The following is a 23,621-nucleotide window of genomic DNA, read 5'->3' on the forward strand; positions in this document are numbered from 1 at the left end:
AGATCCAGCCTCGCTGCTGACTTAAAACGTCACATTATAACTGCGGTCTATATTATCGAGCCCTATATATATATATATAATTCATTCCCATGCAAAATATATCAAGTACAGCTAATTTTATTATTTAACTAATTTAATTTAATTCAGAGTAAATACTGTACTCACAGCAGCGGCTAAAGGGGCATTAAGTAAAAAAAAATAAAAATAAATAAAAAGCACAGGATATCCCGCCTTTGCCTCGTTTCCATTGGCTGCGAGAACTCACGGAGAGCACCGATTGGCTGAAACCGCGCTCAATCACGGCAGTTCTGGTTTAGCTTTTCCTGCCCCTGACAGCTGTCACTGTACGCCGAGGTCAAGGGGAGAGAAGCATGGCTGCGTTGTTTAGAGGGTCGCGAAATGTCTTGTTAAGGTGGAACAAGCATGTCGACCTCGCTCTCGGTAACGTATTCGTTCGTGTTGTCTTGTGTCGTTTCTTTTTGTTTTTTATGAGTGCGTGTTCAAAAGAGAGAGAGAGTCAGTGCTCCAGCCTGTTAGCTAGCCTGTTAGCCCTCTGCAGAAAGTATCAACACTCACTGTCTGTGCTGATTAACAACAAGTCTTCAAGTCTGGACACAATGTCCACGAGTTAACCACCTGCTGTGCGGTGTTCAATCATGCAGGACGGTAGGACAATGGTGAAATGTGAAACAATGGCCAGCAACAGCTAATCCTGACTGTCAGTGATCTTTACTGTGTTAAGATTAGATTAGATTTACTTTATTCATCACCACCACGGGGAAATGTACTTGTTACAGCAGCAGAGGAAAGTGTAGCATACACTAGAGAATTAGAAAAAAGTAGAAAAGGCAAAAAAAAAAAACAGACAGAAATATCTATAACCTACACAATAAACACGAACAACAATCAACCTTCAAACAGACAAGTACTGAGGATAAAAAGTGGTATGATCTATAAAAAGAGTACTGTAATGTAAAGTTACACCATAGTGTAAGAAATATTGCAAAGAAAGTGGCCCTGATACAAATATTAGGCTAATATTATAAGATCTGTGTTGAGTTGAGTTCAGTTCAGTTCAGAGCTTTATTGTCCCTTGATGGGTTGCATCAATGCCACAAGGACCACTCTGTGCACCCCTCCCTGCCCATCCTACAATGCCAGACACAACTTTGTTTCTAACTAAATTATTCTAGTTAAGATTCTACTTGAAATGAAGGGTTAGGTGACACAATGTTATAGTTACACTGGCCCCTACTTCACTCTCTGGTGTTAAAATAGTCAGTCGTGTTGTGACTGTTGTTGTGTTTATAAATATAATACATTTGGCTACAGGAATTATTTTTGTGAAGGTCCTTCCTCTAAAGGTCCCAGTACAGTGCTTTCCCTCTTTGCATTGCTAATACCTTTTTACAAATCAGACATTTTCTTGGCCTCAGTCCTAAGAAAACAGTAAGGTAATGTCAGTACCTTCTTCAAATGCATTGGCATACTTATGTGAACACGTTAAGCAATGTTGTTACGATATCAGAATGATGAATTGATTAAGGAAAGCCAAGAATGCTGTCGTGCACTAATTGAAGACTCCAGAGTTTATGTGAATGAATCTGTGGCGGTGAATAGTTATGTTATTATCACATACAAGATTCAAATTAGCGATGAATTGATAGAAACATAACTGAAACAAATCAGTCATTTACTGCAAACATTTTCCTGGTTTTCAGTAAAGTGAAAGAAGGAAGTTATGCCCTTGAGGAGGGTTGCATGCCATTGCAGTGAGCGTTTAATCTAGAAACAGTGTAAAGATCTTTTTCCTGTTACATTGCACTAAAAGATTAACCCTTAACTCACCGCTGATTGTAAGTGACAGGAACACTCGGTGTAACTTTACGGTTACAAACCCTGATTATTGGTTCAATAAACCACTGCGTCCCTATCTTACATTTGCAAAATTAAACAATGCTTAATTTGTTTAATTCACCATCAGCCATTTAGTGCAATACATCATTTTGTTACTGTGGACTGTACAGGACTGAAATAAAAATATATTTGGTTCATGCAAAAAAAAAAAAAAAACAGGCTGGAAATTAAAGTCAGGTTTGGAGAAGAAATCTATTTTAGAGAATTGAAATGAGTCAATATGGAAACATGTTCCCATTCTAACAGAAATATTTGCTCTTTTTTTTTTCGCTTGCACCCTCTTGTCTGTAGTAATGTATTAAAAATAAATAGTGAGTGAATTGTTAATGGCATATTTTTTTCCAAAGAAGTATTAGATCTAACATATTGCAGCTCTTGAAAGGTGTGTATGTTTTGTGAGGATGTTATGATCCCCTCCTTAAACTCACTTCAGGAAAAAGAGACAGGTGAAGGCTCCATGTCTGTCTGGAGGAGGCAAGGGGACAGACTTGTCACTTGTTTTTATGTCATAGATCATAGTGTTATAGAGGATTACTCACAACTAAATGGTGGTGTGTCATTAAGCCAAAACCTAACTCCATCCGAAGGAAGCAACACCTTGTTTTAGTCATTTTAGTTGTCAGAGAACACTGCATCCTTGCGAAGGGATTGTGACAACTGAATTGAATTTAAGTGAAGACTTTCTATTAGGGCTTCACTATCCAGGCCCAATCCTGTTGTTTTTATTCCGGTTGCTTCGCTCTGTTCAGTATCTGTTAACCCGGCTGGACTTTGGCTGAACAAGCAGTGTTTAATAGCTTGGCCAGACTGCTCAAAAGCTGCCTTAAGTTACAGCATTAAGAATTTTCGCTGTTTAATCTAATTAGTGCTTTCCTTCTGGAAAATATTAGGATAGCAGTTTTTTTCCTGTTTAATTCATTATCCATGAGGACCTACATTTTTTCATTTGTGGTGGAAAGTAGTCTTAATTTTAACACTGCTATAATTTACATTGTTTCTATTGGGAATCAAACTACTTAGCTACATTGTCATTGTTATTACTGACAGCTATTGTCTACAGCCTCTCTGAAATATTTGTAATGTGTTTATATTGCTCTGGACATGTTACTTCTGACACCTCTAATGGCGTCTTTGTTATCCTCCCTCAGTGTCAAAGCGATCAATGGCCTCAAAAACACCAGTGGGGTTTATTGGTCTGGGAAACATGGGCAGTCCCATGGCCAAAAACCTGTTAAAGAACGGTTATCCCATTATTGCCACTGATGTCTTCCCTGAGTCTTGCAAGGAGCTGCACGACATTGGTGCCCAGGTAACACTCCATTCACATTCAATAACACATATTGACATTTGAACATTTAATAGAATACATATATCATATTAAAACTGACATTTAACATGCTAAGTCAAATAAGAAAACACTGTAGATTGACAGGTACAAAGTGTATATGTGCCAACAAGCTGCCATAAATCAAATCTCGGAAAAATGCATTCCATTTGTTCATGAAGGTGTTTATTCTGTTGATGACGTGATAATATTGCGCAATGATAACTCCCAATAATCAGGTAGTAGACTCTCCAGCAGAGGTGGCAGAGAAAGCAGACCGCATCATCACAATGCTTCCCTCCAGTCCCAACGTCATAGAAGTTTACACAGGCCCGAATGGCATCCTCAAGTAAGCAAACTTTACTATCAGAGGCTCTGTTTGTGACATTCATACATTGGCAACCATTTTGAGAAAGTAGCCACGAATTATTGACTTTTTGCATAGAAAAAAAAAACAGCAAAATATGCAACCCAAAAATAAATAGATATTTTAATATTTGTCCCAGTGGTGATATTTTTAATATATCTGCAACAGTCAGAAACAGACAACACTGCACATGTGTCGGTGTGTTCACTTGTGTGCGCACAGGCATCTGTTTTAGAGACAACAGCAGGGCTCAAAGCAAACGGCATCCCGTCATCCTGGGGGACAAAAGAAAATGTGTTTGGGGCAGACAAACATCGTCTGCGTAATGCTTCTATCACTCAGCAAATCACAAATTGAGCCAAGCGTTTCTGACAACCGAGCTGCTGTCAGCTCCTTGTTATCATCAGGTTGCATTGAGTTACATTATGATGTGTTAAAGCTCTTAATTAGGATACTATTCTAGGGCTAAAATTGGCAACCATATTTTCAGTTTCTGCAACCAAAAGCTGATACCTGGTTGCCAGTCTGGAAATCACTTAATGTTGAGGAGGCCTGTGATTTCAAAGTGTTGAATGAATATATTTTGGCAAGACAAAACAGTTTTAATGTTTTTTTTGTGTCGCTCTCTTTAGGAAGGTGAAGAAGGGGACACTGTTGATTGACTCCTCCACCATCGACCCGGCCGTCTCAAGAGAGATGGCTGTTGCTGCGGAGAAGATGGGTGCTGTGTTCATGGATGCTCCAGTATCAGGAGGTAATCCACCCAAAGAAAGAAATGTTTTCTTGATTCTGTGTAGCTTGATGATTGCCATTTGTAAACTTTCATTCTGCTTTGATACAATGGCAAGTATTCAATATATTCAGTATAGTCAGTGGATGATTTTCATAGTACGTGATTCTAAAGATCTGTAAAGTGGAAGATAATGTTTGTTGTGCACGCAGTGTTTGATGGGAGCATAAACATATACAGTTGTAATGGTATCACATACTTTATTTCTCTTAAAACAATTGCCATCAGGCATTATATAAAGGGATTAAGAGGACGTGAAAGTGGCAGTATGAAAAGCAGAATCAGACTGCTAGTTTATCTATTTGAGAATACCAATCATAATGTTCGGCCTATGACCCCTCATCCTTACTTCTGAACTGTCTTACACCCTTTTGTATATCTAAACTATGGGACCTTTTGGGTTAGTGCTAGGACATGGGTTGTAATTACTGAGCGGGCCAGCCAGTAGGTGCCCTCTTGAGGTTTTATTGCTGCTTTTGACCAGGGGTCTTAAAGGCAAGGTTAAGGTTTTAAGTCCTCATTATGTCGGTGCTGTCTGCTTGTGACAGGTTTCTTGACAGAGCACAGGATCACCAGTCGTCCTTAATGGGCTGAGCTGCGGCGAAGAATCCCGTGTCAGAGCTTTTCATGTTGATGGAGCCGTAATGGCGGGTATCCCATGTTAGTGCCTTTCATGTCAGATAAAGAGTCATAAAGAGGAGAGAAACTGCCCTCACATGGAGTGCAAGAGGGAAGAGGAGGGAGATAAGACATGAAGGAGACACATTGCAGTAAAACTGTCCATCTCTCTGTCTTTCTTTCTTTTACTCTCTCTCTCTCACACACACACTTTTTAAATTCCTTTCATTCAAGTATGCAGATAAAGTATGCTACATCCTGATCTAGCTCTGATCACACGCTTATTTGCTTTTTTATTACACAATTCACACACAATACACAGTGTAGCTCCTGCCCTGTTACATACAAACACAGACTTGGCCCACATTGGCATGTTTACCAGCTGGCGTCTGGAGAACAGACCGACTGCAGTCAGCGAGATCAGAGCCTTAAGCCTGTTACTCTCTCTTAACACACACAGTGTTTACATACTATAGACAGTGCAGTTTGTGTGTGCAGTCCTCTGTGAAGGTTCTTCCTCTCCTGTCTCTTAACTAAGCCTCTTTTACTAGCCTGAGATGACCAATGATTTACCTGCTACCTCTGGCCTCTGCGACTGGCTCTGCAGACACTCTTCTTTCACACACGCATGCACACATGCGGCACGCACTCGCCCACGCAGTCTCACCTCGAGACAGCCATAAGTCATATCTGTGTAGTACAGTACATACAGCTAGTTTAATGCACAACAGCAAAAAAATCCTCGAGTCAGTGATAATAAACAAGTAAGTAATCATAGTAATTATAGTCACTTAACCTAAAACAGGTTTGGACTGTTGGAAGAGAAAGAGCATGTGGCAACTAAGACCTGTTTCCCTCCCCCATCCGTAACCCCCCCTCACCTCTCCCTGACTGGGATATGAAGTTACATGCTCCGTTCCAACCAGGAGATGGCACCCTACCCAAATAGGGCATTGTCATACTCATGAGGTTTGTGTGTATGTTACTGCAGAACAGAGTATGCCTGACATCAGCTCTTGTATTAATATTTTCTCCACAAATGAAATACCATATAACATACAAGTGAAATAGAAGTACTTCAAAACGACAGTCATAGTGTCAGACAGACATACAATAACATAACATTATATCATTAATCATGATTATTGATATAATTTATTATATCTTGTGGATAGACTTAAATGAATTGACAGGGCATTGTCCAGTCGAAATGTATTTTGTTCACTGAGAAAACACTCGGCGCAGACTTACTGTGATCTCCCATACTCTTAAACTTTTGCAGACGCAGCCTGTTCTTTTCTGTGTGGTTTCTGTATTTGTTTTTATTTTTATTTTAGATTTTTTTCTTTTGATATAAACTGAACACTTTCGTGTATGTGTGGTGTGTGAGGTGGCGTATTTTACACAGAAATGTGTGTGTGTGTGTGTGTGTGTATGTTGTGTGCGTCACCAGAGGTTTGGCAGCCAACCGTGGGATCCGAATAGCGGAGTCATAACCCTTTTTAAAAAGAGGCATCAAAAAACAACGTTCACTTTCTTCTCATGGGCATCCTGCTGGCTTTTGTTCATGCACATTGACCAGTGTCTTGGCTTTAGATGCACATGACCCAGCTGTGTCTTGGTACACGCACACACACACACACACACACAAATCAATACAGGGTGGTAATCTCTTTCTTGCGTAGACACAGTTATATTAACTTAGACACTGGTACTTCAGGCATGCTAACGTTTGCTTGCACACACACTTCTACCACTGTCTGGTGTCATTAAAAGCGTCCGCATGCAAAGTTGACCCACAACAAAACAAGCTCTGATGTCACAGGCCCAGGGTGTTGGCACAGCGATGGCAAAAATAGGAGGTCTGGCTAACAAGCAGCGGGGTCGTTAGCAGTAATTACCCAGAATGCTTGTGCTTGTGTCTGTGTGCCCATGGTGGGCTGCCACATTGCTAACGGACGATGGCTTTAAAAAGGCCCTAAAAAACCTTTCATTGTGTTTTTCCCAGCACTGGGAAAGTCAGCTATCGCTGCAAATGAAAGCAAGAGTGAGCCTAGCTGTTGTGGGACCATGGGCACTCGGGCTAATGTTGCTTGTTTGCGAGGTCTTATAATCCTCAGCTAACTACCTATTTAGGCTGAGTCTCAACACCACTCTAATCATATCCATACCACATAAAGTGAAGCCAGAGTGTTGCAGTGTGTCATTTGCCGACAGTTTGAACGTCATCCTCCAGCCTGTAGGAGCTTGTTCAAGCCAAAGTTGGCACCAGTTTGTTCGTCAGTCAACGTTGCCAATTCACTCCTTTGCTGAATGATAGAGGCTTTATTTCTCCCTCCAAGCCCATGGGACCTTCATGGGCGCTTCTTCCACAAAGACCAATTTTGACTATAGCTGACACTTAAAAGGAGAAAGTGCTAGTGCCAGAACTAGTTAGTTAAACTTTGAAGCATGAAAGTAGTTCTTCACTTTGGAAGTGCTTAAAGTCCACTCAAAGATGTAATTTTCCTATTATTTCTCCACTTGGATGATTGAGCTTCACTATGGAGAATGATGTGCTGTATGTGCAGAGTTTGTCACTTGAAGGCCGTTTTCACATTCAACTGCTGAACAAGTAAAGTTTCTCTCTGTTTACCTTTTAATTCTGAGTTTGAAGACATGGATCTATGAGCAGAATTTTTTGACCTCACAACTACTTTAGAAGGCAATATGCAACTTACACAAGTATATTATATGGAAACTTGAATCCTCCAGAGCACATACACTGAAAATTGACTTTTCAGACAAGTAGGAGTTATTTCCAGTAGTTGATTTTTTTTTAAAGTTTTACCCAAGGGATAATTGTAGTCCTAAAGATGTTTCTTTGCTTGCAACACAAGCTTAAATCACTGTTAACTAGGGCTGCTACTAAGGATTCTTTTTTTAAATTATTTTTCGCAATTCATCGATTGATCATTTGGCCTAAAAAGATCTGAAAACTGTAAAAAATATACATCACAATTTCTTCAAGACTAATGTGATGTCTGAACTCAAATATATGCTGTTAATTACACAGAAAAGAAGAAAAAAGAAAGAGCAGCAAATTCTCACATTTGAGACGCTAGAATAAGATAATGTTTGACATTTTTGTTTAAAAATACATTATTGTGCCTTCACAGGTGTAGTGTCACATGATTTTATCAGTAAGTAGTGTTCATGCTCTGAATACTTTTTTTGTTCCATTGTGGGATTTAATAATAATAAAGCACAAAATTTGACATTTTGAATTTTTGATCTTCAATAAAATGGTGGGAAGTAAATATAGTGGACTAGCAAACAGTGAGTGATTTCAGATGCCAAAGACGTCAATAAATCAGACAGGACTTGTCTTTGTAAAAGCTGACACTAGTATTTCTGGTCAGAGGAGGTAGCAAAAGAGCACGCAGGCCAACCTAATCCAGTCTGAGAATGGGATTAATTGAGAAGATGAGTCTGAGAGTCCAAAGGCAGTTTAGTGAAGGTTAGTGATGATTCTCTGACACTGAGTTAAGGAATCAGTTTGGATGGGCAGGGGGTGGTGCTGTCGCAGTCTGTCATGTTGATGGCTGGCCACTACTACAGAGCGTCAGTGGTCCAAAGACTAGATTAGCATAACAAGCCTCTCACTGACGGATTCTGGTGACATAGAGGGGGAATAGGGGGACGAGTGGGTGGGAGGGTGTAGGGCGGTAGAAGTGACCAGGGACGGTGATTATGGAGGGATGGTGACGGGGGGCTCTAGCTAGCCCATGCTCCAGATGGAGGTAGACCCACAGCAGCTGGGGACTGGCTCTCACATCCCTGCCCCTATGTCATCTGCTGTGTGCGTGTGTGTGCTCGCAGACAGATAGTCAGCTGGTGTATGAGTCATACGAAAAGTCTCTGTCCGTCAAATGTACGCCCAAACGTCACACTGCATGTCACTCAACCTAAAAGCGAATTAGCGGTCTGTCCATATGAAGGACAGTTTGTGCAACCACGTGTGTGTGTGTTTGTGCTTGCCTGCTAACAGCCTAATTGGGGATCATTATTAACTTGCTCCGTCCTAGATGAGTCTCATTGGACCAGGGAAGGGATTGATTGTGGATCTCTCCTGCTCCCTCCAGCCTCTGTCACCTACCATTGACCAGCCTCTCCCCTGCAGAATTGAGCAGTTACTGATGATGATGATGGTAATGATGATGATGATGATGATGAGGCCTGGCCTGGTGGTCAATGGAAAGGCAGTGCAAACTAAACCTTTAAGGCTGTAGGAATGTTTATACACAAGAAACTATGTTGGCGTCTCTAAACAGATTTTTTTTTTTTTTTCCTTTCCCAAACCTAAACTTTCTCCAGTCGCTTCTCGTTGGAGGTTCTCATGAAGTATTTGTGTGCAGGAGTCAGTTCTCATGGCTGTGCTCTCGTTAACTGGAGCCGATAAAGAGTCTGTTTTTAACATAACAGAGGAGCATTAGCAAAGTTGGCAGATAAACTGTTGAAAGTGCTGATTTTTTCTTTATGTGTGTGAGCGATTTTGGTTAACGCGCACCCTCGTACCATTTCTCTTATTTACTTGATATCCGTTATGCTTTTTACAGGGCCTGTTTGGGTTTTTAATTTGTTTTAGAAAAAGATCTGCCCTTGGGTGTAATTATAATGGTGGACCACATGAGGCTGCGTTGTTGGCCTGTAAACATCCTACCCCCACTGGCTTACACTGCAGGCAGTCATCTCTCATTGAAGGCTGTTACACTATTAAGTGTGAAGGCTCTTTTCAGCCTGAATTATAGATGACTGCGACCGAGGCAAAACTTTAACTGTACATCTGCATATAGTTAAAAACTTAGTAGCTAACAATGTTGTGTGTTGCCAAAAAAAAAAGAGTTTCTTCACACCAACTACAATTGGACCTGAAGGCATGCCATGAAATCTGGCTTATGCCTAAATCTCTTCTGGCGTTCTCGAAGTGAGAGCAGTAACATTATCATTTTAGGAAATGAGGTGTTTGGAGGAGCTGTAATGATATTATAGGTGTTGTTTTGCTTGAAGTGTTTTTCCGCAAAAGAGCAGGGTTGTGGCAAGTTGTCAAATGCGTCATTCATTACCAAACTCTGGGAACATCCCTTTTTTGTGTGTGTGTGTGTGTGTGTGTGTGTTTGCAACTGTGTGTGTTGTTTGCGTAGCCTCATATTCACAAATGTAGTTTAATTTAAACCCACCGCCAATAAAAAGTGCCTACTGGTTTACATGAGGCTCGTAACTTCGAGACACGGCCTCAGAAGCTCTAACTGACGTCTTATTGGCGGCAGGCTCTGGGATCTGCACCTGTCCCTGGTACACACACATGCACATATACAAAGGGAACACACACACACACACACACACACAGATACTGCATGCACATGTACACAGAGATTCTCACTTACTTTGTACACACACACACACACACCACTTCAAAAAGAGCCCACGTTTAAAAGGTTATAAGGCTGTCATGAATTGCTTTGGTTGATTCTTTCGTGTGTAATGAAAGAAGTGCTAATGAATTTAGTGTTCACTACAAACGGGCCAAACCAAAGCTGTTTCTCTGATCTTCCTTTGCCTTCACACCACCAGCTTCACCCTCTTATGTTCATGGTTGATGCTTGTCGTCGAATCCTGCTGCAAAGCATCTGTCCTAATAGAGTTTGATTGCCTGCTTATTAAATTGAACCTTGTAAATAGAGGAGATCAGATGAAGGAGATGTCTATAATATGTCTGTAACTTAATGGAAGTTACAGGCCACACACAACTACACACACTCACAATGAGACACCGAAACACACACTCCCCATACATCATACAGAATATTGTAGGAGCCACTTTGATTCTCCTCTTTGCACTCTACACAGTAAAAAAAAACGCAGAGTAGCTCATTAAAAGTCCAACCAGCTTCAGCGTGCTATGAATAAGAAGAATATTTGCATTGGGTGATTTGGGGGTGAGGAGATAGGCACCCACTACTCAGCCACCCAAAACTTGTCCTAATCCTGGAGATGGATGGGAGAAAGTGACAGAGGAGAGAGGTGGTTCTTTCCTGAGGGAATTATTTCCCAAGAAAGCATCACCTGCTTGACATTATAGTGGCACTTTTGTCTTTAAATCTACTGCAGTTTTCTCTGAAGTATGTATTATTTTCAGCACTCTGGTATAATTATATCATTCTCACTTTATTAAGTAGTATTTGGTGTGGCATTATATATTTAACTTTTTCTCTTATGGATGTCTTCTTAGTATTTTCATCCCTCCTCTACTCTTTCCTCTCCATCTCTCAACCCTGTATCTTCTATCATAGGTGCCCCCCACTCCTCACACGTACACACACACACACACATATACACACACCTTGTCTCCCCCCCTAGGGGGCGTTGTGTAGTTGTGCAGTGCTAACGATCCAGGACTGTCACTCCCGCTGGGATGGATGAGCCGGGCGGACCCGGCGCTCAGGAAGCCTCATTAGGATTCCTCTTTAATCCGTCTCTGACAGGACCAGTCCGAGAACGGGATGTCCCCTCACACACACACACACACACACACACACACACACACACACACACACACACACACACACACACACATACATACATACATACATGGAAAAACACACGCGCAATAGTAGCATACACATACACTATCGTAGAATAACACGTCACACACGCAAACACAAAAAATGCACTTTTGCTCGTGCACAATGAACAGACTCACTGATAGCCCCAATACACACACACACACACACACACACACACACACACACACATTGTTATGCTAATGATGCGTTATTCTTCCACCAACAAGGATCTTCCATCATCCTGGTGTCACTGCCTATAGAAATCCACTACAGATCATAAGAGCTTATTATGGGTGATTAGTTAATTTGAGGGAGGGAGAGTTGGGAGGGATGCTGGGAGGTAGGAAGAGAAAGATTATTTTATTTCTCTGCTGTCGTCTCAACATTCTCTCTCTCTCTCTCTCTCTCTCTCTCTCTCTCTCTCTCTCTCTCTCTCTCCACTTTTCTCTCAGTCTCTTTTACCTCACTCGCCTTCTTCCCCTCCTTAGTGAGATATATTGATCAGCTTGTTGACTCTGTTATCAATAATCTCCTCTTTAGTCGTCCACGAACAGTGATCTCCTCTAATGAACCAGCACAGTTGCCACACTGCTCTTTCTATATATTGGTGTGTGTGTGTGTGTGTGTGTGTGTGTGTGTGTGTGTGTGTGTGTGTGTGTGTGTGTGTGTGTGTGTGTGTGTGTGTGTGTTTCTGAGAGAGAGAAGCTCAGTCTGAAGCTTGAAAACTAGAAAATGCTAATGCGAATTGAACTTTACAAATCCCTGTAATTTAAAAAGAACTCTGTTTGAGTTATTAGTTATTTAATATTTTTTTCAACATTATAATGATTGAATTGTCAAGAAAACTATTATCATTATTACTGTTATTATTTATTTAGTTCCGTTAAGAATGTATAGTAGGAAAATACATTTCACATTTTTTTTAATTGGATTGAAAATTGAATGTAATACATAACTAAAGCTATTAAATGAACAGATGATAGAATGTCAAAAAACTCAGAGCCACTAAATAAAAACATCTTTCTATGAAACTAGACTCAAGTAGATTAACTCAGACAGTGATGTAAAAAAAAAAGACAACATAAAGTAACAAGAAGGGAACTAAAATCTATCATGTCCATGGTCTGTGGACCATATGTGTGTATGATTGGTGTGTGTGGCGGCCTTATGTTGAGCGTGTGTCCATAGGCAGCTGCCGCAGCGTGGGCTTTGGGCTTCATTATGTGGCCCTAATGACCTGCTGACAGCTCAACACTGACACACACACGTACAGTGTAGTGGCATCATCATACACTTGACAACAGCACAGCCAATTAAAGGAGGGGGAGGGAGAAAATGGATGTATATTTATGTTTATGGGGAATGTAAATATACAGTAAGTCTCTTCTCCATCCCGTCGCCCTTTCTCCTCTGCAGTGAAGATAATGTGATTTCAGCTGTTTTGTCCCCGACAATCCCCTCTTTAATTATTAACACTGACATTATTAGGCTTTCACTATTAAGAGGCCTTTCATTAGAGCGAGACGACACCCTGAAGAGGAATTTAAACTCACTCTGTCTTTCTGTCTTTCTTTCTGTCTTTCTTTCTTTCTTTCTGTCTTTCTTTCTTTCTTTCTTTCTTTCTTTCTTTCTTTCTTTCTTTCTTTCGACTTCCACGTTATTTTCCTCATTATTACGTGTGTGTGTGTTTGTGTGTATGTGTGTGTGTATATGTGCACTCAGCATAATATTTTGTGTTCTCCTGTGTTACTGTGTGTATACATTGTGTGTCTACCAGATTTCATTGGTTTAATGCTTGGTGCTATTCAGTGAAGCATTTAAGGGACATTACAGAGGAGATTCAGGCCGGCTGGGTCCAGCCCACTCTGAAAAGGGGTTATTTCAGCATTAAGGACCCTGTGGAGTGGCTGAGGTGGGGGGGGTAAGGTTGCCTCCTACAACATGGCACGCTCCTTAAGCCATCAGGCATGGGGAGGGACGCCTAATTGAACATGATAAAGTGTAAAGTTAATTACCCCTCACGGCTGTCACTGATACCCCCATGAGGGGGACTGGCCTCAGGCACAGCTGTTGGTGGGTATGTGCATGTTTGTGTGTGTGTGTGAGAGACAGAGAGAGTAAGGGTGACAGGACAAAAGGCAAGGACTCCCATGAGGGCTGTGCAGTGGATGATGGCAACAATCGGCTTTTAAAGATACCTCTGTCCCTCTGGTGCACAACTACTTAACACGCCTGTCCCACTATAAGTCTAACACACACACACACACACAGTAAAGTACACAGCTGACCTTTTAGACACAGTTGGTAGTGTGGAAACAATCAAGTGGTTGATATATTATGTTCTCTTGACACACTTGTTTACTTCATGATTCATCTGCACTTACTCCGAGTTTTGTAAAAGTGACCTCACTATTTAACCTTGTGTTAAGTTTGCAGTGTGTCCACAGCTATGGATTGGACTTGAAACCAGGGATCGAAATGTAGAATGTGTATACTATCAAGTACAGTTCACCTCAGTTAACCTCACCACTGTGTTCGAACATGTGTTCTGTGTTAAGGTGTCGGGGCTGCCAGCTTAGCCAAACTGACCTTCATGGTAGGTGGAGTGGAGGAAGAATACAATGCTGCGCAGGAGCTGCTCACCTGCATGGGAGCCAATGTTGTCTACTGTGGACAGGTTGGCACCGGACAGGTAAATACATGCAAACACACTAACCCTTACTACACGCCCTCCTGCTTTTTGAACTGCATCTTTGCTCACATACACAAACCTCATGTACATACTTGCATGTACCCACACATTCTGTATGAATACACTTAATTACGTGTACATGTATCTATAATTAGTTTCTTTCAACTTTTAATCAAGAATGAAGGACTATTTATTATAAAGTGTAAAAATAAAAAAATGCAAATCATGATTCTCAACTTCAGTCTCATCTAAGCCTCATTAAAAAAACAAGTCACTTACTCTGCGGTGAGACCATAAATCCTACCTATTCATTTCTATAGCTAGCGGTAATGTATCTAAACATACAAAGATCTTTTACTTCAATTCTGTTAGTTGCAAGTTGTTTTTTATGAGAACTACATTTGCACCAAAGATCAATAGACCATAAACACTTGAACATCCTGAATATGAAACTCTATGAAACTTATAAATAAAGATTTCACCTCACTCATCAAGGAATGATACAAAATGTCCCTCTTGAGTGAGTCTGTAAATTTGATCGTCTTATGATTATGTCTGATATAACCTTTTAAATGTATTTACATTCTGTATCAATATATGCTGTCTCCTTTCCATACACACATAGTAAAGGTGCCTTTTTCTGCTTTCTGGCCAACTCTCTTTAGGCAGCTAAGATCTGCAACAACATGCTCCTGGCCATCGGGATGATTGGGACCGCAGAGACCATGAACCTTGGCATCAGGTATTGTCAGCAAAAGCTGTGCTAAGCTGCTTTCTACCTGTTATCCTAGATTTACATGGGCAAGGTAATGTAGATGTAGAAACCTGTGACTGGGCTAATAAAAGTCAATATACCTGACTTAAACTTACAACCTTAAATGGGTGTTGTTGCCATGCCAATGATGCCATGTGAGATGTAATTACATGTACTGCAGATCCAGAGGGGTTCCCTATCTTTGATGAAGGATGTGGAGCAACACAATTGTGAAGTTTCCAGACGTTTGGTTATAAGAAGTACAAGCACCATGAACTTAAAGGTGGCACATTTGATGCTTCCACATTCGAGCCACGCATGAAATTGGCTTCGACCTGGCCCTTTTAGATATAGCCATCACTATAAAAGCCATTACTATACCAGTGATATGGCCGTAACTGTGGCAGTAATTTACTACTTCTATACAGGTTTGGAAATGCGTGTGTGTGTGTGTGTGTGCGTGGTTTATGGAAGTGTGAAGGGGTCAGCCCAGCCCTGAGTCAGAGAGATGGATGAGGGGGTGGAGCCACAGACACTGATTTACATCTGCTGATTGAGCTCTCACCAGCATCCTGCCACAACCCTGTCACCGAACACCGCCTAGAAATCCCATCATTCATCATGCCCCTATCCTGGCACAGAGGCTCTTTGGCCAGGAGGCTGAAAATGATGGTATATGAAGAGTTAAACCAAATCATTTTTATATGAGCTGAAATATCTGGCTCACAGAATGATGCTAGACAAGTGTGAAACAAGTGTCTTAGCATCCAAGTCTCATTTTGGTACAGAGTCCCTTCGAATCTCCCTTTTTTTTTTTTTTTTTGAGGTTGTGTTCGGAAATTACGTTTTCTATAACAGGTTTTACCTCACATGAATTATCTTACCTGAGCCATCAGATGACTACTTCACCTTATTATCTACTCTATTTACACATACCTCCTGCCTTTAATAGACTGTTTCCTCTGTTCACGTGTTACTATTATGTCTTTTTATGGGTTTTGCAACTTAAAAGGTGTGTGCACCCAGTAGTGTGTGCGTGTGTGTGTGTGTGTGCGCGCGAGTGTGTTCACGTACTCGAATTGCTCTTCTCACAGTGCAGCTGTGTTAGTGCAGCTGATTTATCTGTGCTGAGACAGAGGAGGAAAATTGGCATGAGCAGTCGCACATAAATCCCCCCACTAGGCCTCTGAAATATGGAGGCATTAAGGCAGCAACACATTACACATTGCCACACTGTCTCTGATGCACACGCACACACACACTTAGACACACAGATTTACATCCACAGACACTAAAAGACAGCAGTTTTCTAGCAAACTACAACAACTTCTACTCACTGTGCACATCATTATAACGTATGCCTATGAAAAAAGGATAAGAATATGAAGTACTTCTTCCTTTCACTTTGAATGTGAATTATTTTTTACATCTTTGCTAAACTGACCCATATTCAGTCTTGAGTGTGTGTGCATACATGCATGAGTGTGTATGTGTGTGTGTGTTTCTATATTTCCCCCCTTCTTACTAGCCGATCTCTAGGGCTTTATTATAGGGTTTGACAAAGACTGTCATCGTTTAGAGAGAGCCCACACCCGTAAATCTCCCATGCTGCATTGCGGCCCAGTCTCTTATGCAGAGAGGACACTCTCTTAGGCGTATTTGTACGGAGTCACACACACATACACACACACAGCACAGTCCGACACAAAAGAGACTGAGCACTCACAGCCAATTTACAGGAAAACGGCAATAACATTTTATCATGCTAGACTTGGGCCTGATAGAGCTGCCCTTTCTTCAAATATGTGCGGGTGTATGTGTGAGTGTGTGTGTGTTTCTCCGTACCTGTACATGCAGGCAGACACACACACACACACACACACACACACACACACACACACACACACACACACACAGCTTTGTTCGTGGAGCTAATTTGTTGATCTCAGATGGAAGCTCGGGCCGTCTCCAACAGAGCGTGACGTTCTCTTAGTGCAAGGAATGGCCACGCATGACAATTATGAGCGCGCGCGCACACACACACCCTGCCTTCCTGCCGTCCTTTCTTTTTCTCTCTTTCGGCTTTTCTTCTCTATCCTTATTAGCTTTACCTCCTCATTTGATTTTTTTTCTTTTAATCCCTTCATCTCTCCTCTGCCTCTTCCGCCCGCCATAATTTCTGCCTGCAGTCATCCAGTCAGTGAACGAGGAGGACGAGAGGCAGCGGTGATTTTAATGATGCACATGAACATGAAAGGAAAGGAAAGGAAGAAGAGGAGAGGGGTGACTGGCCCACGAAAGGGATATGAGGCGTTTACAGCTTATGCTTCACCTTGCACATCTGTGTACCTGCACTCATTCATTCATGCATACAAGGCATGCAGTCACTGTCATTGAAGCACAAGCAGACACGCACATGTTTACCCCTTTATTCATTTTACGGGGAGAACGACAGGCGCATCAAAGGGTATAACAAGACACAACCCTTTGTGTTGAGAGAGAGAAATGGGTTTGCCACCACACACGTGACCACAGACACGCATCTCTCCTCCTTTTTAAATGACTCGTGAGCATATGTTCTGATGAAGATTAAAGTTGAGCGATAACCGCGCTTGTTGCCTCTATAAATTGGATAGTAAATGCTTGTGTGTGTATATGTGCTCGTTAGCTCTTTAATGTAATAATAAATGGGGAACGGGTTGGGCTTCCTCTCTTGTGGCATCAGATGAAGACGAGAAGCTAATCGCAATGAAACAGACAGTTAATATAAGTGCTGCAAATGAACTCTACCTGCAAGAGCTCCACCCGTACATAAACACCCACCCCTCTTCATTTTCATCTCCACTCGCCCCCCCATCTCTCGCATTTCTCTAATCTGCAGCGGCATCGCACAGCAACATGTTCATCTCACCGTTTGTGTCTTTGTGTGTTTATCCATGTCAATCTTGTTAAAGCGTGACATGTCCTCTTCTCCACGCAAATTACCGCAGGCAAGGAACAACACCACTGCGTCAGCTAATAACCACGACTGTGCATGTGTGAGCGGTTGTGTGTGTGCGTGTATGCGTGATGGGCGCAGGAGGGAGAACTTCATTGATTTATCGTTAACAGAGGACAACAGCTCCCCATCAGCGTCTCTGGTCGCTATAACAAACGATCTGCGCGCTCGGACGCGCTTTATTGTAGCTCAGCCAGTAACCTTTTCAGCTGCTGACCCAGAACACAGGGAGGGGCTGCCTACTGTGTGTGTGTGTGTGTGTGTGTGTGTGTGTGTGTGTGTGTGCACGGAGAGATGGGGGGTTTGTGCGCGATGTCAAACATATGTCCCCCAGAGTCCTCAGACAGGGAGGTGTCAGTGGGGAAGACGAGGGGGAGGAAGAGGAGAGGGAGAACAAGTGGAGGCGGAGGAGAAGAGACGCAGGATGGCGATGGGATGCTTACAGACATAAACTAAAAAAGCCATCATCAGAGAGACTGCCATTAAAAAAAAAATGCAAGCTAAAACACATGTTTACACACACGCAGCGTCACTTATGCCACATTTCCAAAACAGTTTGTTAAAAAAACACGAGAGCGGGCTGAGCGGACACAAAAGAGACGGAGGGTGAGGGAGGAGGGAGAGACATGGAGAGAGTGTAAATGCAATTCCCATTCTTAATTAGTTGGTAGACAGCTAATAAAAACTGTGGTAGTAATGGCAGAATGAGAGCCAGGTGGAGGGAGAGAGGGAGGGAGGCTGCTGGCCTTAAGGACCTATGATGGTTTAATAGTCATATTGTGAGCAGAATAGCACCGTAAGTAACAGCGAACGGCGGCTGCCAGGGCTTGATGTGGTCAGCTTTACACTGGCCTTTAAACCGTTAATATACAAAATCTGCAAGCTACACAGGCGGATTGAACGACCGACACAGACGCTACAGTTACACCCTCCCTACTGTAATGGTTGGCACTTTGTTTCACTCCCTGCTTCTGTCTGCCTGCGCTCTCTTTGTCTCATTTGCTTTGTCTTATCATAGCCTTGAGATTTGTCCTCTTGCATATGAAAGTGGGTTGCCGCAAAATGGGGCAGCAAAGAAGTAAGAGCGTACTTCCATACGTGACAGCGAGGTTTATGGCTCCCCTGTGCTGCTTAACCACTTCTCCTCCTCCTCCTCCTCCTCCACCGTCGCTTTCTTTTTTCATGAAAGAGGGATGATGAAGGATAGATGTGCTGGTAAACATCAATACTGCATTAGCCAGCATTACAAAGCCTTCAGCCATTAACACTGAGGAATGGTCACAACCTAGCATAAGGTTCAATGGGGGTCACTACGTTCCCCCGCCGCCCCACACCCATCTTTTTCCATGTTCCTCTTTTGCTCTTAATTCCTTAATCGGTGCTCCTGTCTCTTCCATCCCGCCTGTCCCATTTCGTTACTGGTTCTAGCGTAATTTCTCTTCTCTTTTCGATCACTACCAGCAGCTTTACACCTCATGCTGAGTCGCTCTAGATTAGATCATTAGTTGAAAGCTTAAGAAGTAACATGGAAATAAAACAATTTATTCATCTTCCACACAAGAATGTGTAATACTAGACATTTGCTCTTGTTTAGGAGACATTCCTATCACACTCCTTAAAAGATGAAGTTTACCTTCTGCGTCAGTGTGCCAGTAAACATAATCCTTCTAACATGGACCCACACTCTTTACACAGCAGATCTAGTCTGAAAGCAAGACTCGGGTCTCATCCAGAGAATGTTGCAGTGTACCAAATATGACCAGTGATGCCATGAATTTCCCTGTTGTCAAGTCTGAAGGAGAACACTGACCTCTGTCTTCTCCTTTTCCCAGACTGGGTTTGGACCCCAAGCTGCTGGCAAAGATCCTCAACATGTCCTCAGGTCGTTGCTGGTCCAGCGACACGTACAATCCAGTTCCCGGTGTCATGGAGGGAGTCCCCTCAGCCAACAACTACCAGGGTGGTTTTGGAACCACACTGATGGCCAAGGTACGACCTGTGACTTTTTCTTAGGATTGTAACTAATATTTCTTTTCATTTTTGACTAATCTCTATTTTTTTCTAAATTCTGTTTAATCTATAAAATGTCAGAAAATAGACAAAAATGCTCATATAATTTACCAGAGCCAAAGTTGGCTTCACATTTCTTGTTTACTCCATCCAACAATCAAAAAGGCTAAAGGCACTTACAATAAAAAAGAAAAGCAGCAAATCATCACAGTGAAGAAGCTGAAAGCAGAAACCTTTTGGTCTTTTTCCCAGGATAAATTACTGAAATGATCCATCAAAATTGTTGCCATTTAATTTTCTGCTGAACAACTAATCAAATAATCGTTTCCCCCACTACTTTTTTTTTTCTTTTACTCTCTTTCACAACCCTGTAATTTGCTTTGTCTTACTTTCCACAGTTCTTTTGTCTCTGTGATACTCCAGCTCTCTTCCTCACCATCCCATCTGTGACACATTTTACTGTCACTGTATTAGCTGGGTCAGTCTGTGTCTGTGTATTTAGTGCATCAGGGTGTCTTTTTAATACACTTTTATTGTGTGCTCCGCATACATCAGCCAGGAGATTTATGTTTCACACCAAACTTAAGAAATCTAATAGAATTGTCTGCTGTTAGATAAACAAAAGAGATTATTATGTTGGTCCACCCATCTGACACTCTTTGTCTCCGTTTCTAGGATCTGGGTTTGGCTCAAAACACTGCCACCAACACTAAGACACCCATCCCTCTCGGTTCCCTCGCCCACCAGATTTTCCGAGTCATGTGCTCCCGCGGCTACGCTAACAAGGACTTCTCATCCGTCTTCCAATTCCTACGCGAAGAGGAAGGCCAGTGAATGGAGGGGGATGTTACCATATACACACACACACACACACACACACACACACACACACCACAACCACACACCCCAGTGCCCCTTATCCCACTATGCTCAGGAGAGACTAAGGCCTTGCCCTCAGGCACAGATCTACGGTCCAATTAACATGCTGTATGTCGACACATGTCCCCTCCATTGCATTAGCTGAATCATATTTTCAATTCACAACTCTCCTTCTGCATGGGGGAAATGCTAAAACTGACCTTAGATCAGTATCTAGAGACAAAGCAACTTTCTTCCTAGTCTAGGAGGCCAGAGTGTAAAATGAGAGGTAGGATGAGGCGCTGTGGGTTTACATGTAACAATGCAAATAATTTGTGTTTTTTCAGGATGATTGATAAGTAATATGTGCATGATTGTTAAAGATTTTTGCCTGTTACCCAAATGGCTTGGGCCTGTCCCTGTTAAATAAAAGAGGACAGATAAAAAAAAAAACACAAGCTACAGAAAGGATTCACATAGTAATGGAAATTTCTTTGAAGAGACAGTGCAAGAGAGTGCAGAGTTTAGGTTACGCTTTTTCCACTAGACAAAAAATCCTACATTCACACTACTACATGTAACGTTACCAAAACTGGCCACACTGCAGGTCAAAGTTTACTTGTTTTGTTACATTTGTCTCTGTTTGGCAGAAACATGTTTCATTCAATCATCCTGCCTCATTTGTTGATTTCATTTTTCAGTCGTTCATCTTTTTCTACCTTGTGAATACACTAAAGTTATAGTATAGTTTCAGTTCTTTGGTACATTTAAGTCAACACTCTGAATCGAGCAGTTCTCCTCACTGAAATACTGTGATATCTCTGGTTATTTTTGCACTGTGTGCATCGCAGAGCGATGTGCCGGACCATTTTGATACGGTTACAGAATCTCTTTGAAATTACCTCTCTCCTCTACAGTCTACATCTGCTTATTGAGCCACTGGAGTATTATTTTGTGACCAACAACACTGTTTTTATACTGTTCACTACAAAATGTCTCACTGTCTAGCACTTTTCTCTAGCCTGGTTCTACTTTAATTAAAGTCTATCCTCACATATTTCTCCTCTTTCTCTCTCTCTCTCTCTCTGTCTCTCAACTTGTACGACATTAGTAAAAAGAAATGTGAGGAACAGTTCCTCCCTGCTCCGAGCAAATGTACATAATGTATATTTCATATTGTTGTGTAGTATTGAAGAGGAATCTAAATGGACTGCCGCTTTTTTTTTTTAGTAAAATTCATTTCTAGTGTCTACAGTTTGTCTTTGCTCTGTGAAACAGATCCTCAGTCACACTGTAGCCTTAAATAAAAGATGTTCTGTGGATTTGGTGTTTGTCTTGTTTGTTTTTTTTTAAGATAAGTGCAGTATGTTGCTGAAGCTGTAGCACTCAAAGTATTCAATTCAATTCATTATACTTTACTTTTATATACTTTATACTTAAACCCATAGTGAGTGCCTTCTACAAAGTAAATAAGTGTACGTTAAATCATCTTAATTCAGTTCAATTCAGTTCATTTTAAAATGAACCCAGATAACAAAACATGTTTATGCAGCCACAATATTCACTACCTACAGTAGTAACATTTGTAGCAAACCTGCTGAAAGTGTAACAAAAGAACAAAATGCGAAACATCAGCATGTTAGCTTGCTGATTTACTTGGTCATGACCCAAAGCACTGGACAAAATGAACGTTTTCAGACCACCTCAGAAAAAACATTAGTTAGTTTGACTTCAAGTCTTTTGACTTTGAGCAATGAGTTAAATTAACCTACTTGGTTTATATACTGATTTTACTCAACTCATCTAATTTCAATTAATCAGTTTCTAAAGAAACATGATTAGCATGCTTGCAGACTTCTAATCATGCATCATCTCAGTGTTACAATTCTCTAGAAACCCTTTTTGTAGAAAACAGACATGAAAACTTGCTCTTTAAAAAAAATGAAGTTTAATATAAAATTCTGTCTCTAACCCCCAGTGACCTAAAATTAGGAGGAAGAAGGAACTGTTAAAACGTTGATGAAAAGAAAGTCTGACTGTAAATGTTGCCAGCACAACTGAATAGTTGTTGATTAAACTTAATATGTTACTTTTACTCTATTAAACTTATTTTTTCAAGTTGGATCAAGCAACCTTGTTTAGTTATTAACTTCCTTAGTTAAGGAAACTTAGCTGCTAGAGGAAAAGTCAGGGGGCCATCGAAGTCAGTAGGATTTATCGACTGGGGATTTCATGCATTTCATGACAATCTATCCCATACTTTTTTGGTTTTATTTGTAAAGTCTGCTACAACTTTTCCTCATGCAAATAGACCCTCTGGGCCAAATTTGTGCTTTGGCCTATTTAAGCAAACATGACTTGATTGATTACTTAACAGGTAAGAAGACCAACAGGACAATAACACGGAATACCACGCAATCCTTGTAGCTCGCCATGTGTGTGCACACCACGGTCAGAGGCTCGTACACCAGTCTTATTTAACTTGAAGTATGATTCTGCCATCTTTCTCTTCATTGGGCTGTTGTTCCATTGTTTCTCCAAAGCTCTTCAGCAGGCGCTCATATAACTCTTAACGTCAGTCGGGGAGAAATAGCAGCACTAATCTCAGAATGATGCCCTTATTTCCATCATTACAATGAAATGAGGGGAAAAAAACAAATGCGGTTTCGTTTTATTTTACTCCCCCTT

The 23,621-nt window shown here is 41.4% G+C and overlaps 1 protein-coding gene across 1 annotated transcript; it reads left to right on the forward strand.

Annotated features, from left to right (window-relative positions):
* Positions 1-308: 308 nt before the first annotated feature.
* Positions 309-22,255, forward strand: hibadha (3-hydroxyisobutyrate dehydrogenase a). The gene is made up of 8 exons (XM_010757199.3): positions 309-441; positions 3,066-3,226; positions 3,481-3,590; positions 4,241-4,362; positions 14,180-14,313; positions 14,979-15,055; positions 19,898-20,054; positions 20,751-22,255. Exons 1-8 carry the CDS (start codon positions 372-374, stop codon positions 20,907-20,909), a joined length of 990 nt encoding a protein of 329 aa, XP_010755501.1. The 5' UTR covers positions 309-371; the 3' UTR covers positions 20,910-22,255.
* The last annotated feature ends 1,366 nt before the right edge of the window (positions 22,256-23,621 follow it).

This window comes from Larimichthys crocea, chromosome XIII, assembly GCF_000972845.2.
Source record: "Larimichthys crocea isolate SSNF chromosome XIII, L_crocea_2.0, whole genome shotgun sequence".
Classification (NCBI taxonomy): domain Eukaryota; kingdom Metazoa; phylum Chordata; class Actinopteri; family Sciaenidae; genus Larimichthys; species Larimichthys crocea.

What these genes read in the sequence shown, in the direction of transcription:
- hibadha (XM_010757199.3), top strand. Translation starts at nt 372, where the DNA reads ATGGCTGCGTTGTTTAGAGGGTCGCGAAATGTCTTGTTAAGGTGGAAC. An exon ending in GGATGCTCCAGTATCAGGAG is followed by an intron (nt 4,363 to 14,179) that starts GTAATCCACCCA and finishes TTCTGTGTTAAG; the next exon opens with GTGTCGGGGCTGCCAGCTTA. An exon ending in ACCATGAACCTTGGCATCAG is followed by an intron (nt 15,056 to 19,897) that starts GTATTGTCAGCA and finishes TCCTTTTCCCAG; the next exon opens with ACTGGGTTTGGACCCCAAGC.